The sequence below is a fragment of the Prionailurus viverrinus genome, chromosome A2 (assembly GCF_022837055.1).
Source record: "Prionailurus viverrinus isolate Anna chromosome A2, UM_Priviv_1.0, whole genome shotgun sequence".
Classification (NCBI taxonomy): domain Eukaryota; kingdom Metazoa; phylum Chordata; class Mammalia; order Carnivora; family Felidae; genus Prionailurus; species Prionailurus viverrinus.
In genome coordinates, this window is record NC_062562.1 from 46,026,081 (window position 1) to 46,041,132 (window position 15,052).

General features: G+C 40.4%; 1 protein-coding gene across 5 annotated transcripts in view; it reads left to right on the forward strand.

Annotated features, from left to right (window-relative positions):
• Positions 1 to 15,052, forward strand: part of ITPR1 (inositol 1,4,5-trisphosphate receptor type 1) — a 328,507-nt gene that overhangs the window by 139,262 nt on the left and 174,193 nt on the right. For 4 of the 5 annotated variants that reach the window (XM_047850329.1, XM_047850325.1, XM_047850327.1 and 1 more), the window contains 4 exons: positions 1,025 to 1,069; positions 5,009 to 5,163; positions 12,964 to 13,063; positions 14,462 to 14,622. In XM_047850329.1, coding sequence (XP_047706285.1) covers positions 1,025 to 1,069; positions 5,009 to 5,163; positions 12,964 to 13,063; positions 14,462 to 14,622 — 461 coding nt within the window. The remainder of the gene's footprint in view (positions 1 to 1,024; positions 1,070 to 5,008; positions 5,164 to 12,963; positions 13,064 to 14,461; positions 14,623 to 15,052) is intronic. The other variant, XM_047850326.1, reaches the window with a different exon arrangement.

A 15,052-nucleotide genomic window follows, 5' to 3' on the forward strand; every position in this document is an offset into this window, starting at 1 on the left:
CATGCTTTGTAAAGCCGGAAGCATTAAGACACATAAAGAATTAGACAACTTTATAAAGTATTGTGGTTTTCAGGCATTAGTGAAATAGGCAGGGCCTTATCTTTTACTTGCAGGAATGCCAAAAATCAAGGAAATTAACTTTAGCTTAAATGTCTGTAAAAGGCTTTTGGGGAAAGGCAAAACTCAAAGCTGAAGGACAGGAGGAATTTACTTTTTAATGTTTGTGTTAAGTTAAGGAGCCATCACACTGTGTGACAGATGCTGAGTTTTACTCTGATCTGCTGGAAGATGTACAATACCTCCTCATATCAGATTCTAGATGTCCATCAAAAGATACCTCCTGTTGTCTGGTTTCACGGTGGGATGGCTCAGAGATTCTCAGTGTGATGCCTGGGTATCAGTATTGCTTCCACACCTGACCCCGAGGAAGGCTGAATCTAAATGTCCTGAATCCCCTGGGATGCCTGATACTTGAGGAACTGATGATTTTGAAATATTTAAGAACCAAAGATCAACACTAAGTTGAAATTTAAAATGGTGCCATACGGAATTTTGGACCCAGCTAACCAGCTGCGAGGCAATGTTGATTACATGGTTTGCCAAAGCTCCTTGATGGTTGCATTATTTGTTATGTTCTGAAGCGAGTGTAACTCTTGCTGGAGGCCACGAACTAAAACTATTTCTAGTTTTTTTTTTATTTCTAACTAAAACGAAGCAGGACTATCAATGACTGGATACTGATCTTTTATTTACTTCAGGCATTTAACTGTTGCTTTGCTAGTGAATTCATTGTGTTCTTCTGTCGACACTTGAGATCCGTCTATTGGTAACTGGTAGATCGTTCCATGTGTGTTGTACTTATGTGACGTGTGTGGTTGTGGCATGCCAGTTTCATAAACAGAGGGAAGGGACAAGATTTTAGCTGTTCAGAGATGTTCGCGGGCCTTGAAGTCTCCTGCAAGTGGGGCCGAGTCCTGGAGAAATCAATGGATGTTTTAATTTCCTAATGATTCTTTTTCATCAGGTAGACCCTGACTTTGAGGAAGAATGCCTGGAGTTTCAGCCCTCAGTAAGTATGAGCAAGAGCCTTCTTGTCTCCATCTGGTAGGGTGAGGCCAAGTGATCTGGAACCCTGTTTAAGAAACTGCCACTTGTCACTGAGTGCTGGGGAAGGGGAGCCATTAGGGAGCCTTAAAAGAGGGTCTTGTTCTATGCTTCCCTTGAAGGCAGTCATTACTCCTTGTGTTCCATTGGTCCAAGACTTCCAGTGATGATGCTCTTTCTGTGTGCTTAGTCAAGCGATCTCCACCTTTAAGTGGGAGAAGCTGATGGTATCTTTGGGAATGTCCCTAGGTTAGAGACAGGGATGGCTCCTTAGAAGTCGGTCTTCTACAAATGAATGTTCTATTGCTGTTGACCTCAAACTATGACTGTCTCAGATTTTTTCAAGGAATGAGTTTGTGAAGTGGATAGTATCATGTAGGTGATGGAGGTAACACATGAGGCATGGTGCTCCTGTCATCTGCTTAGATGCTCAGTTGTCTATCCATCTGTCCTTTATGCAAATTCAGAAATAGATTTTATAATTTGGTTTGAAATTTAATGCCAACAGGATCTCTCTTTGGAGGCCATATTGCCAATTCATGCTGACTTGGAGGCCCTTGGGGGTTGAGTTGTCTACAATTACGGGTTAAAGAGGGCAGTGGTTGTGTTACATGAAAATGATGGATATCAATAGAACACTTCTCTTGTGGAGTGCTTCATTCTGGTCTAGGGTGAAAAAAACAACAACAAAGCAAACATTTGCTACTGTATTTGACATGGTGTGTTCATGTGGTCATCTCTGGTGGGATATGGTAGGAGGTATTGAGGTTACTTGTTTTTGCGGGGTAAAGTTTTGAAAGAATTGAAAGGTTTTCAAGTGGATACGTTAATAAAGGGGTTTGGGGTGGAGGTAATACAGAATGCAATTGTCTTTGGAAAGTACGAATTCTGTGGGAAGGGTGAACCTTGTAGTTATGTTTGAATACAATGTTAGCTTTGGAAGGAAAGAAGAGGAGTTCTAAGGGCATCACACCATTAATTCCTGTACTTGGTCTTTCCCAGTTCTTGAGGGAGCTCAGGGGTGTCCTGCTCCTTTAATCTGTAGAGCTCATTGTAAAAGCTGCCCTTGCAACTAACTGGAAGGTAGACAGCACTGACCTGGTCCAACTTTCTGCCAATGTGGAGGAAAATCTTTGCCCACCATCTGTGCACGGTGTTCATGTGGCTTGTCTTGGGAGGCTTGGGCTGGAAGCAGTATTATTTTTCATAAGGCAGCTCTCGTCCCTGCACCTTCTTTACTTTGAGAGAAAAAATTGGCTTTGCGTGACTTGAATCTATGGGTATTAGTGCTGCCATCGGAGTTGTCACACAGAGCAAGTCTCCCCTCTGAGATTACTTTGAAGGAGAGCTGTGGCTTCTGTCCCTGAGAGCCGATGTGCAATTGAACCTTGAGCTCTGTGAGTAATGGGGTTGCTCTCCTGGACTGCTGATGTGCGAGAAGAGGTCTGGCATTTGTAGTGCAAGAGGAAGAACATAATGATCAAAAGCAGGGCAGGGAAGAGAGGCAGACCTGGGTTTAAATGGGAGACCCATCACGTATGAGCTGTGTGACTAAACAAGCTCCTTGCTCCTCCTTGGGCCTCCATTCCCTCACCTGTAAGAGTGGTGGATAGATACGCTTGTTGTAAGGACGAAGTAATGTGTGCATAAGACGCGGCCCCTTAGTAAGCTCTCAGTAAGCGGCATTTATGTAAGTTGCATCAGATCAGTAACATTTTTAGTGCCTTTATGTCCACAAGTTCATCTGGGCTGCACAGCAGCTGCATGAAGGAGTTAGGGGAGATTTTATGATCTTTGTTGGACCAGTAAAGAACCAGAGAGTGGTCCTAACTCATCACCTGGTTCGGGTCTCTGAGAGTTCAGTCATCTCTTTATCTTTCTCATGCTTTTATATGCCATGGTGGTGGAATGTGCCAGCAGGCTTGGGTGCAGGTCTGGACTGCATTGTCCTGGCTGCTCTGGAATGGTGCATGGGTGGTTAGTCTTCATGGGGAGGAGGGGTTGGGGGGGCTCATCCTGTACCCCCAAGGCCATCAGCACAGCTCCTGCCCCTGGAAAGAGGCAGGAAGGAGTTTTTTTGCAAGCCTCCCCCTCTTGTTGGCTAGGAAACTTGGGCAGAAAAGCTGGAGTTGTAAAAGTTGGGGGGAGGAAACTTGATTCTGTTCTGGGTCACCTACTTCCCTGGGTTTGGCACCCAGTGCTCGTGGGAATCTTCACCTGGAATCCTACTTAGCTTCTTGGGCTTGTCCTTCTCAATTCATCAGCACCAATGAGCCCCACGCACACTAGCTCTTGTCTGACAGCCTTTTGTACATGTGCCTTTCCTCCCACTAGGTGGCAAACGCTGACTGAACACAAAGAACATGAAGACGCTGTTGCTCAGTCACAGGTCCAGATAGAGTGCATTGCATGCAATTTCAATTTTTCTTCAGTCTGCCGGCAGGTCTGAAGCTGAACTGAGCTCAGACGCTGAGCTATTTATCTCAGACCAGAATCGGGTCAGGGTTTATTTTGAAAGTGATGTGGAAGACTTTGCAGGTAAAAGTAGTTAGAAGAGGACAAATTCTATTCAGAGTTCTTTTTTCTTGAACTGAGATGTTTGGTACTCTCTAGTTGGTTCCTACTTGAGTGTAGATAGATCAACAAGTTGTGGGTTTGTTAAGGTAGCGCTATAAGATATTGGAGGAGTGTATAGCAAGGAGGAGACAGAGCCTTTGGGTATTAAAAGAACCTTTTGTATTTTCTTTGTTTCTCTATCCCTTCATCCCTCCTCTCTCTTCCTCTCCACCCCCCCCCCCCCCCCCCACTCCCTTCTTCCTTTACCCATACAAAAGTTGGGGCTGCAGATAAACTCCTAGAGCACACTGTTGCCCTCCATCTTAGATGTTAGTCCCTAGAATTAAATTCTCTCAAGCTCTTTCCTTTGCCTGTTGGATTTAATTTTCTTTTATCCATTTCCCGTTTGGAAAGGAGTCAGTGCCTCAGCTCAAGCAAAGCAAGTTAGTGACAAAGAAAATGTGTTTTTCCTGGTAGTTGCAGGTGGATATTGTTGGATAAGGCTGTTAAAAATTAAAAATAATCCCACATAGAGTCTCAGGTCTGGGAGAGACCTCGCAAAGCATATGAAAAGGCACGGTAGTCTGAGCTTGGTGCTTAGATCTGCTCAGGCAGACGGGCTCTGGAGCCTAGAATGTGTTCTTAACAGTTTCTCAGGAAAGCTTTCCTCATTGTTCATTAGTCTTGACTGTCAGAGATTTTCTTCAATCTCCGCCAAATCCCTTACATCGCAACAGAGGCCTCTTTTCCCCTGAATTGTCATTGGCAGTACTCTGTGATTAATTTCAAATGTTTTTTTCAGGGCTAGTCTGACTTCTCAGATATTTTTCTTGGCCACACTGGGATCTCTGTTTACGAACACCTGGGTTCAGGCTTACTTGATTTTCCTTTTCCTCCTGGAAAGTAGCTGTATCATATTATTGCTAGACAATTGAACTGTAGGTTAACAGTTCATAACAGTGTCCCATAACCCAGTTAACAGTGTCCCATAACCAAATCCACAGGATGAGTTTTCTCAAAGTGCTTCTTTTCTCTTCCAACTATTGCAGACGGATGTAGCTATATGGACTTCTTCGTCACCTGTAGCACTCTTTCATTGGACATCTGTTATTGTAACCCTGCATTGTTTAAACATTTTTATTGCAACACAAGAAGGTAGAGTGTCAGTATTCTTGGCGTGGGTGGCCGATTATCATCTTTTATGACTGCTCTGAAACTCTTGTTCTTTTCCTGCCAACTGCTGATGTTCACTATTGTTTCTTCCCTGTTCCTGTGGACTGTGCAGTGATTGTAGTGAGTGAAGGGTCTGGCATACAGAATCCATGACTTGATGACTTTTCCTCCTCAGGTGGATCCTGATCAGGATGCCTCTCGAAGCAGGTTGCGAAATGCCCAAGAAAAGATGGTGTACTCCCTGGTCTCTGTGCCTGAGGGCAATGACATCTCCTCCATTTTCGAGCTGGACCCCACCACTCTCCGTGGAGGTGATAGCCTTGTCCCAAGGTAGGGTTCTAAAATGACTTATCCCAAGTAAGTCAGAGCTGATATCTCTGGCCTGGCTGGGCTTCTTGGGTTCCAAGTCACCATTGCCTTTCTCAAAGCTCTTGTGAAAGATTTGTTCTGGTTGCCTATTGGAATGGTGTCTGATTTTTTTTTTTTTTTTTTTTTTTTTTATGGCTCATCAATTAGTAAGTTCTCTGTAGTTGGACAAGAAGTGCTTTATTGAGGTAAACAAGTCAAAACCATAAGCTCAAATAGCTTGATATATATTTTTTTAATGTTTTACTTAATTTTGAGAAAGAGAGAGAGTGTGTGTGAGAGAGAGAGAGAGCGAGCAAGCGAGCAGGGGAGGGGCAGAGAGAGAGGAAGGCACAGAATCCGAAGCAGCCTCCGGGCTCTGAGCAGCAGGAAGCCCCTGACAACAGGGCTTGAACTAGCAAAATGTGAGATTATGACCTGAGCCGAAGTCATATGCTTAACTGAGCCACCCAGGCGCCCCTCAAGTAGCTCCATAATTCTAGTTTCCTCTACTCTCTTCCACATTCCCACACTTGAGAGATCTCCTAGTTAACTGAAGAAACAATTATAAAGAAATTCTGGAAAAAGGAACATTTGCAGTTCACTGAATATAGTAATATATTGAGATGTCAGACCAGTGTTCTTTGTACTTTTATTAAATTTGACTCTTAGTTTTGTTGCATAACAATGCCTTTTGGTGGAGGGATTAACTGGCTTCTAAATGGGATGAAAGGTCATGCTTAACCCCAAAACCAGCAACAGTATTGTTAGTAATGGCTTACACTTATTGAATGCTGACTTCATGCTATGTTCAATGCAAAATACTTTGTGTTACATCATTTCATCTGCACAAAAGGTTATCTTTCCCTTCCTATAGAAAAAGAAACTGAAGCTCAGAGAGTTCGAGCAACTTCTCACATGTCAGCCAGTTCCTTTGCAGAGCCCGAAATCTTAAATGCTTAAGACAGACAGGGTTGCGTGGGCAGTTCTGACTCTTGAATACAGCAGTGGTTAGTAGCACTCTTGTTGGCATTTGCAGGTTTTACACATTATTTTTGACATACAGACAAGTATTTAATGAATACAAATGTTTTAGAAATAAAAGTTTATAACATTTGTTAGGTTAAAAAAAATCGGGTTTTTTTTTTTTCATGAGAAAAATGTGAAATAGGGGATTATGGAAAGCAGTTACATTGTTTTATGAGCCATGGTGTCTGATTCATTTCTGTATTTTGGGGGTTTGACACCCTATTAACAAAATTCTGATTCATATACATACCTGGTTACAAATAGTAAGATTTAACAGCTCCCTTGCAATCTCCAGTTACTTTTCAAACAGAGACAGCAGGAGAAGCTTCATTCCACGGTCTGAACCCAGACTCAATAACCTATTAATGCAAATTAACTACTGATCATTTTCCATAAAGGACATTTGACCATGTATGCACTTTTTAAAATTACGTTTAGATCCAAGTCAAACATTAGAGAGACCCAAAGATCCTGCTCAGAATGTCCCAGAAGTTAGTAGACTCCAGTCCCTGTTTGTAAGCCTGTCTTTAAAAAAAATCTACCAGCATGTGCTGAGTTGGTATCAGCGGCCAAAGCACAAGTCCCCTGGGTGGATGGAGCAGTCGAATGCCTGTTGGCAGCATAAGTATTCGAGCAAGGTGTGACATCTGCAGATCTGCTGACCTTTGGTTTCCTTCATTTCTTCCTCTCCATGCCTGCTTTGGCCCAGAGCAATGCACCATGTCAGTGAGACTGGTCTTTGCAGTGCAGGTGCTCTGAGCACTAGATGAGTACCTTCTCTTGTGCTGTCAGAGTGATGAATGGAGGACAGTGTCCACGTGGAAGAGTGCTTGACATTGCAAGGAGGCCTTTCCTTGCCACCCAGTAAAATTGTCAATTGGTTCTTCAACTCTGCTGGGTTGTTAATTCCTTGAGAATCTGGGGGAAAGCTACAGATGTTCCTCCAGGAAATCCCAAGTATGTGCACAGCTTTGCATTCTCCAGGTTTGGAAGCCCTGATTGAGCTGATGTACACTGATTTTTTTTTTTTTTACCCTACTTTTTTAATGTTTTTTTTTTTTGAGAGGGAAAGAGCACGTGAGCATACATGAGTGGGAGAGGAGCTGGATTGGGGGGGTGGGGTGGGGGACAGAGGATCTGAAGCAGGCTCGATGTGGCTCTGGAACCCACGAACTACAACATCATGACCTGAGCCAAAGTCAGATGCTGAACTGAATGAGTTGTCCCCAGTTTTTTTGTTTGTTTTGTTTTGTTTTTGTTTTTGTTTTTTTACAGTAACAGACTTGTTGAGATATAATTAATTCATATACCATACAATTCACCTACAGTGCTCAATTCAGTAGTTTTTATGAACAATGCTGGACAACTATCATCACAGTTTTAGAACATTCTTCCCCAAAAAGAACACCACACCCTTTCTCAGTTACTGTTATTTCCCTGTTCTTCACATCCAGCCTTAGACTTACCTGCTTCATGTCTTTATTGATCTGCCTGATCTGGACATTTCATCTAAATGGAATCATGTATCATGTGCTCTTTTGTGACTGGTGTATTTCACTTAGTATTTTTAAGGTTCATTCATGTTAAAGCATATTTTAGCCCTTCATTTTATTTTATTGCTGAATAATATTTCATTATATGGTTATAACACGTTGTATTTATCCACTTATTTTTTTTAATTATAAATTTTTTTTTAATGTTTGTGTATTTTTGAGAGAGAGAGCATGAACAGTGGGGGGGCATTGCAGAGAGGGAGGAAGACACAGACTGTGAAGCAGGCTCCAAGCTGTCAGTAGAGTCCGTTGCAGGGCTTAAACCCACAAACCATCGAGATCATGACCTGAGCCGAAGTCAGACACTTAAACTGAATGAGCTACCCAGGCGCCCCATCTACTTATTTTTTTTATTTTATTTTATTTTTAAATGTTCATTTATTTATTTTGAGAGAGAGCAGGGAGGGGCAGAGAGAGAGGTAGAACTGTCAGCTCAGAGCCCAACGGGCGGCTCGCACCACAAATCTGGAAACTGTGACCTGAGCTGAAGTCCAGAGTCGGATGCTTAACTGACGGAGCCACCTGGGTGCCCTTATTTTCTTTTTTATTTATTTTTTATTTTATTATTAAAAAAAATTTTTTTTTAATGTTTATTTATTTCTGAGGCAGAGAGAGACAGAGCATGAATGGGGGAGGGTCAGAAAGAGAGGGAGACACAGAATCTGTAACAGGCTCCAGACTCTGAGCTGGCAGCACAGAGCCTGACACGGAGCCCGAACTCACAAACTGTGAGATCATGACCTGAGCCGAAGTCGGTCGCTTAACCGACTGAGCTACCCAGGCGCCCCCTAATTTTCTTTTTTAAAAAAAGGGTTGGGAGTGCCTGGTTGGCTCAGTTAGTTGGGTGTCTGATTCTTGATCACATCTCAGGTCTTGATCTTACAGTTGTGACTTCAAGCCCCACTTTGGGCTCCATGCTGGCTGTGAAACCTCCTTAAAGAAGAAAAAAAAAAGGGCTAATACCTAATCCTTTTTTTTTAATATATTTAAAATTTACTCTTTCATTTATTTATTTATGTTTTAAGTACTCTTTATGCCCAAAGGGGCTCAACCTCACGACCTCAAGATGAAGAGTTATGTGCTTTTCTGACTGAGCCAGCCAGGTGCCCTGTATTTACTCACTTATTACTTGATGCCCATTTGTGTTGTTGGCCTTTTTGGCTATTATGCCACTTTGAACATTCTTGTACACATTCTGGGGGGACATAAGTTTTCATTCTCTTGGGTATATACCTAGGACTGGAATGCTATATCATGCAGTAACTCTGTGTAACATTTTGAGGAGCTGCCAGATGGTTTTTCAACATGGATCCAGCATTTTACATTCCTACCACCTGTGTGTGAGGGTTCCACTTTTTCTACATTCTTTCCAATACTTGTTACTCTTTTTGTTTGTTTGTTTGAGCTATCCTGGTAAGCGTGAGGTGGTATCTGGTTGTGTTTCTTTTTTTTTTTTAATTTTTTTAATGTTTAATTTTGAGAGAGAGAGCTTGGAGCAGGGGAAGGACAGAGAAGAGAGGGAGTCACAGAATCTGAAGCAGGCTCTGGTCCTCTGTGCTGATAGCACAGAGCCTGATGCGAGGCTAGAAGTCACGAACTGCGAGATCATGACCTGAGCCAAAGTTGGATGCCTAACCAACTGAGCCACCAGGCACCCCTCTCATTGTGGTTTTGATTTTTCTGTCTGTGAGGTTCATCATGGTTTCATGTGCATATTGGCTACTTGTGTATCATCTTAGGAGAAGTATCTCTTCACATCCTTTGCCCATTATCTTTTGCCTATCTCAAAAATTGAGTTGTCTTTTTATTATTGAGTTTTAAGTGTTCTTTTTTCTCAAGACAGATCCCTTACCAGGTAAGTGATTTGCCAGAATTTTCGACCATTCTCTAGGTTGTCTTTTCACTTTCTAGATGGTATCTCTTGAAGTACAAAAGTTTTTAATTTTGTCAAAGTCCTATCTGTTTTTTCTTTGATTGCTTATGCTTTCAGTTTCTTAAACCATTGCACATTTCCAAGGTCACAAACATTTATGCTCATGTTTTCTTTTAAGACTTTTATGGTTTTTGGTTTTTACTCTTAGGTCTTTGATCCATTCTGAGATCCTTTTTAAATATGATTTGGGTAGGGTAGGTTGCCTTTTAAAAGCTTCCTTTCTCATTGACTTGTTAACTAGATAGGTACAGGTTTGTAAAACCCATTTCCATTTTGGTTTAAGTAAATTTCCATATGTTCATATGTTCATATGTTCATATCCATATGATAACTTCTCTTCAGGAAGTTATCTAATGAATTTGTTCAGGTTCCCAGGAGACAAAGGAATGACGTTTATCTTACATGTTAAATGTTTTAGTTTGCAAGGGATAGCAAAAAACAGAACGCTGTGATGTAAAATACCACATTGTTCCATCACAAGGTGCTTCATGCATTTCCTTGGCAAGAGGAGTGAGCAAGTTGGCCATATTCCCCAGTGGGTTGGAAATTTGCATGATGCTATAGGAAGGGGAGGTCTATGCTTTTAGGTAACATAGCCAAATTGGAAAACTGTCTTTGTGGATAGTTGTCCATAGGTAGATGGATTCTAAACTCTTAAACAATGGAAGCCTTGCATTCACCATGGGAGAAGTGTCTGGCATGGTCCACTAGTATTAATTACTAGTTACGATCTTGAGCTTGGTCTTAACTTTAAAAATTTTTATTCATTCTTGCCCCTGACCAACAACGTGAGAGCCAGAATTGAATGGGCTTCCTATTCATTTGTCCTGTGGAGGGATCAAAAAGCTTTAGGAGTAGTACACTCATTTCCCTGCATCTTAAAGTTGTGCTAAATATTGCTTGTTTGAAGATGAGGAAGACTGAAAGTAGATAAATGAATGTCTCTGAAATGTTATCAGCAAAGGAATTTTTGTGATAGTCAATGGTTAGAAGAATCTTTCCAAGCCGAAGTGAAAAGGATAATGGCAAATCCTGGGTATACTGAATAAGATAATAAAATTCCAGTATATGTAAAATAGATGCTTTAGATGAACACTGGGAGAGCACCCAACTTTGTGACTGCCTTTGTAATTGTCCTGATACCATGGGTTTTGAGTTAAGGATTGGGAATGAGACTTGGGATGAATTGATAGAACACCCTTTTGTGTCTCAAATATAATTTGACATAGAACTTTACAGAAGGTAATCATCCAATTAAAAGCTAAGCTCCAGGCTTTGGTTATATTTTGAAATTCAGAGAATTAGTCCATGTCACTCAGACAAAAAAGAATTGGCACATCTCTGTCAGGTTTCTTCTTCATGTTGTTTGATGTATATTCATTCTAGTTAAATATCACTATGGTTGCCCTTACTTGGAATATTCAGGACAGGTATAATGAACAAAAGCGGAAGGCAGAGAGTGTGTACTAAAGATAGATGTCTGGTTTGATGCCCCTTGCCCCCACCTCTTTTCCATGTCTCTACCATTGCTCTAAATTCCTCTTAATGCAAATATCTTCTTTGGTCCCTTGTCTGCCTGAGCCCCAACAGTGTTTAAAGTTCCAATTCAAGTTTTCTGTATCAGAAAATGTCCATGACTTCGTGTAGCCTCATTGATCTCCTCCTCTAAAAGTGCTTCAGTGCGTACCTTGACTGTCTCCCAACTTAATGCTTTTTCATTTGCATTTCATGTTACTTACTATTGTTTGGTGTTCATTGGTCTTGTCTCACTGACGGGGTGGGTTCCTGATGCAAAAATGATGCCACTATTTCAACTACTTCCTTAAAGCAAAATTGGAAAATGTAAAATTATCCATGTCCATTGTAAAGCCACAAAAATGTGTTAACATCATGGAGAGCAAAGAAGCAAATAAAGATTATGTAAAATTTAACCATTCAGATATAAACACTGTTAACATTAGGGTTTATGTAGTTTTAGACAAGTCTCTGGGCATGCCGAATACCTCTGTATGATTTGTCATTAATAAAAATTATAAGCTATTTTTAACAATTTTTCACTGAACGATATGTTCTGTACATATTTCCACATAAATATTGATTGTAATCTTTTTTTAATAACTTTTTAGTATTCCACTGCATGTATGATAATTAGCTAGTCCATTATTGAGACATTGGATTGTTTAGTTTTTTACTACCGTAAATAATGCCTTGTCGAACATACTTAGGCCCCAGTTTGTACTTGGGTTGTCATCTCTTAGGCGAACTATCTAAAAGTGAGATTGCTAGTTGAAAAGATTTTTATTTGGCGAACATTTTATTTGTTTTACAAAGTGCCAGACTGCCTTCTAGAGTTTAACTTGTTCACACTGTCACTGTGAGTGCGGGGAGAGGTCATTTCCCTAAACTCTTGTAAATACTGGGTTATGTTGGTCTCTTAAGATCTTTGGAAGACATTCAGTAAAAAGATGCATAGTTTTTATTTGTGTAAATTGTATATTAAGGAAATTAAATGTATACTTGCAAGTTTATTGGCAGTTTATATTGCTTTATTAAATTACTGGCTGATATCATTGTCTTATTTTCCTTGCCACTTTTCCCATTTTTTCTTACTGATTTAAAGATCTCTTTATATATGCAGATTAATTACCTTTTTATGCTTTGTGTTATTCTTTTATTTTCCCAAGTTGTCCTTTTTCTTTCAACTTTCTTCATGATGGTTTTTTTTTTTTTTTTTTGCTTTATGGAACATGAAAAATGTAAACAATATTATAAGATGTATCCATTTTTTACTTTTAAAATTGATGAAACTTGTATGTTGCTGTGTGCTTCAAAGGCCTTCCTTACCACAAGATTATTAAATATTGACTCACATTTTATCCTGGTAATTTTATTTTTTGCTTCATGGATCCATAGGAAAAGTTCATGCATTGCTCTATCATTTCTCATGATATGCATTAATATATAGTCAATAAATAGTTTTTGTTACTCTGTCTCATGCTCCGTTCTGGGATATTCATTTACAGGAGTGATCTTACATTTAGAAATACAGCATATCACAATGTTAGAATCATTATGAATGATTTTTTATTGTAAATACATTAAAACATATTTTGGTGTGCATTCATTTGTGCCTCGGTTTATATTGTCTAGTGTATGTAGCAGGAAACCATTTTGGTATCCCGTTTTATTTTGGTAGAATATATTCTAGGCCAGTGGCTTTAGAGAACCTAAAAATTCCTGTCACCCAAATCCTTTTATTTTTCCCCCCAGAAACTCCTATGTCCGACTCAGACACCTTTGCACTAATACCTGGGTTCATAGCACAAATATCCCAATCGACAAGGAAGAAGAAAAACCTGTAATGCTGAAAGTAAGTTCTGGAACTTGGCTGCCTCCTTTGGTCTTGTGCTCCCTAATGAAAGGGCTCCTTTGAGAACACATTGGGGAGGAGGGAGCTGCATTTTGTTGCTTTGGCCAGAGGTAGTCATGGACAGACTTGAATGCAGTGAAAGAATTCTCTCCAAGGGACTTGGCTAAAGCAAGCCTAGCCTTTTTTAAATAACCAGAACCTTTTATTCCATGGCTTTTGCCCTAAAGGTTGAGCAATTGTCTGGATTTCATGTCTGTTTGAAGGATGATTTTGGCTGGGGGAGTGTTTGCTTGTGCCTTGAGGCACATCACATACCTAGTTGGTTTTCCCCAATCTTTATTATTTCTTTCTCTCTGTCTTTAAATAGACACTTTTATTTTTTTGGAAGTTCTCTTAGCCCCTTTAATTTCTCTCCCTCAAGCCCACCTCTCCTTCCCTACCTTCTCTAGGGTCATAAAACATAAAAACACAAACATAGGGATTTTGTTTTGAAAAAGTCAAATGATACTCTTAGTTTGTTTTTTTAGTGATGGGGGAGGTTACTGGAATTTTTTTTTCCATTTTTATATAGAAAAGTTAAAAGATTGGCACAGTGTCTGCCCATATGATACTCTGAGTCAATAATTATTTTGCTCATTTGTTTTTTCCCTATGTATTTGCTTACTTATTTTTATTTATTAAAAAAAATTAGTGTTTATTTTTGAGAGAGAGCGTAAGCAGAGGAAGGGCAGAGAGAGAGGGAAACACAGAATCCGAAGCAAGCTCCAGGCTCTGAGCTGTCTGCACAGAACCCAACCCAGACTTAAACTCATGAAATGTGAGATCATAACCTGAAGTTGGATGGTTAACCAGCTGAGCCACATAGTCTCCCACCTATTTATTTATTTTTAAATGTTTTATTTTGAAAGAGAGCACGTGTGTGCATGTACACACACAAGTCGGGGAGGCTCAGAGAGGCAGGGAGCAGGGTGAGAGAATCCCAAACAGCCCCCGAATGTGAGGCTCATTCTCAGGAACCAAGAGATCTTGATCTGAGCTGAAATCAAGATTCACATGCTTAACCCACTGAGCCACTCAGGCACACCTCCGTATGTGTTTATAAACATGTTTTACAATTGTTAACAGTCTTAACATGCTTCTTTTCACAAATGAAGGTGTAAAATGATAATCAGAGCCCCCTTTCTGCCTCCTTCTTTCCCACAGTAACAATCTCTAGAGGTAACAACTGTTAATGATTTGAGGTACTTCCTTTCATATGTTTTTCTGTGTCTAGTTGATTCTTACTGCGAGATAGCTCCAGCTACTTGAATTGCCCAGTGTCACATAAATAGTGTTTTGATTAATGTTTTACTGTCTCAGTCCAAGAGACAATCCCATAAAGACCATTTTGCTTTTCAGATTGGCACCTCCCCTGTGAAGGAGGATAAGGAAGCATTTGCCATAGTTCCGGTTTCTCCTGCTGAGGTTCGGGACCTGGATTTTGCCAATGATGCCAGCAAGGTGCTGGGCTCTATAGCTGGGAAGCTGGAGAAAGGCACCATCACTCAGAATGAAAGAAGGTAAGGGCTTCACGTAAGAACCAGACATACTCAACCTCACCCACTGTGGAGCTCTTAAATCTGTTGTTTGCAGAAAGAGAAAATGCCAACTCTGAACAGCTTTGTGTGAGAGGGTCAGGCCTTAACATTTATATGTGGCTTTAACTTGTGATTTTCAAGAACCACACTCACTTCTTTGAAAGTCTCTAAAATTGTAAAGACCTTTTTCTCCATCTCTAGTTTGGCCTCTAGAACTTTCTAATAAATGATAGGGGCCACAGTTACTCTGACGTAAAATTTGAAGGATCATATTTTGTGAAGGTGTTTATCCTTTTGTGGACAATAATGTGTTGTGTGTATTTTACTCTTTTTGGTCATTGGTCCTCACTTTTGAGGAAATTGGGAAGAAAGGACTTGTTTGCGTTTAAGTGCCTCATTAGGCCTGGGTCTT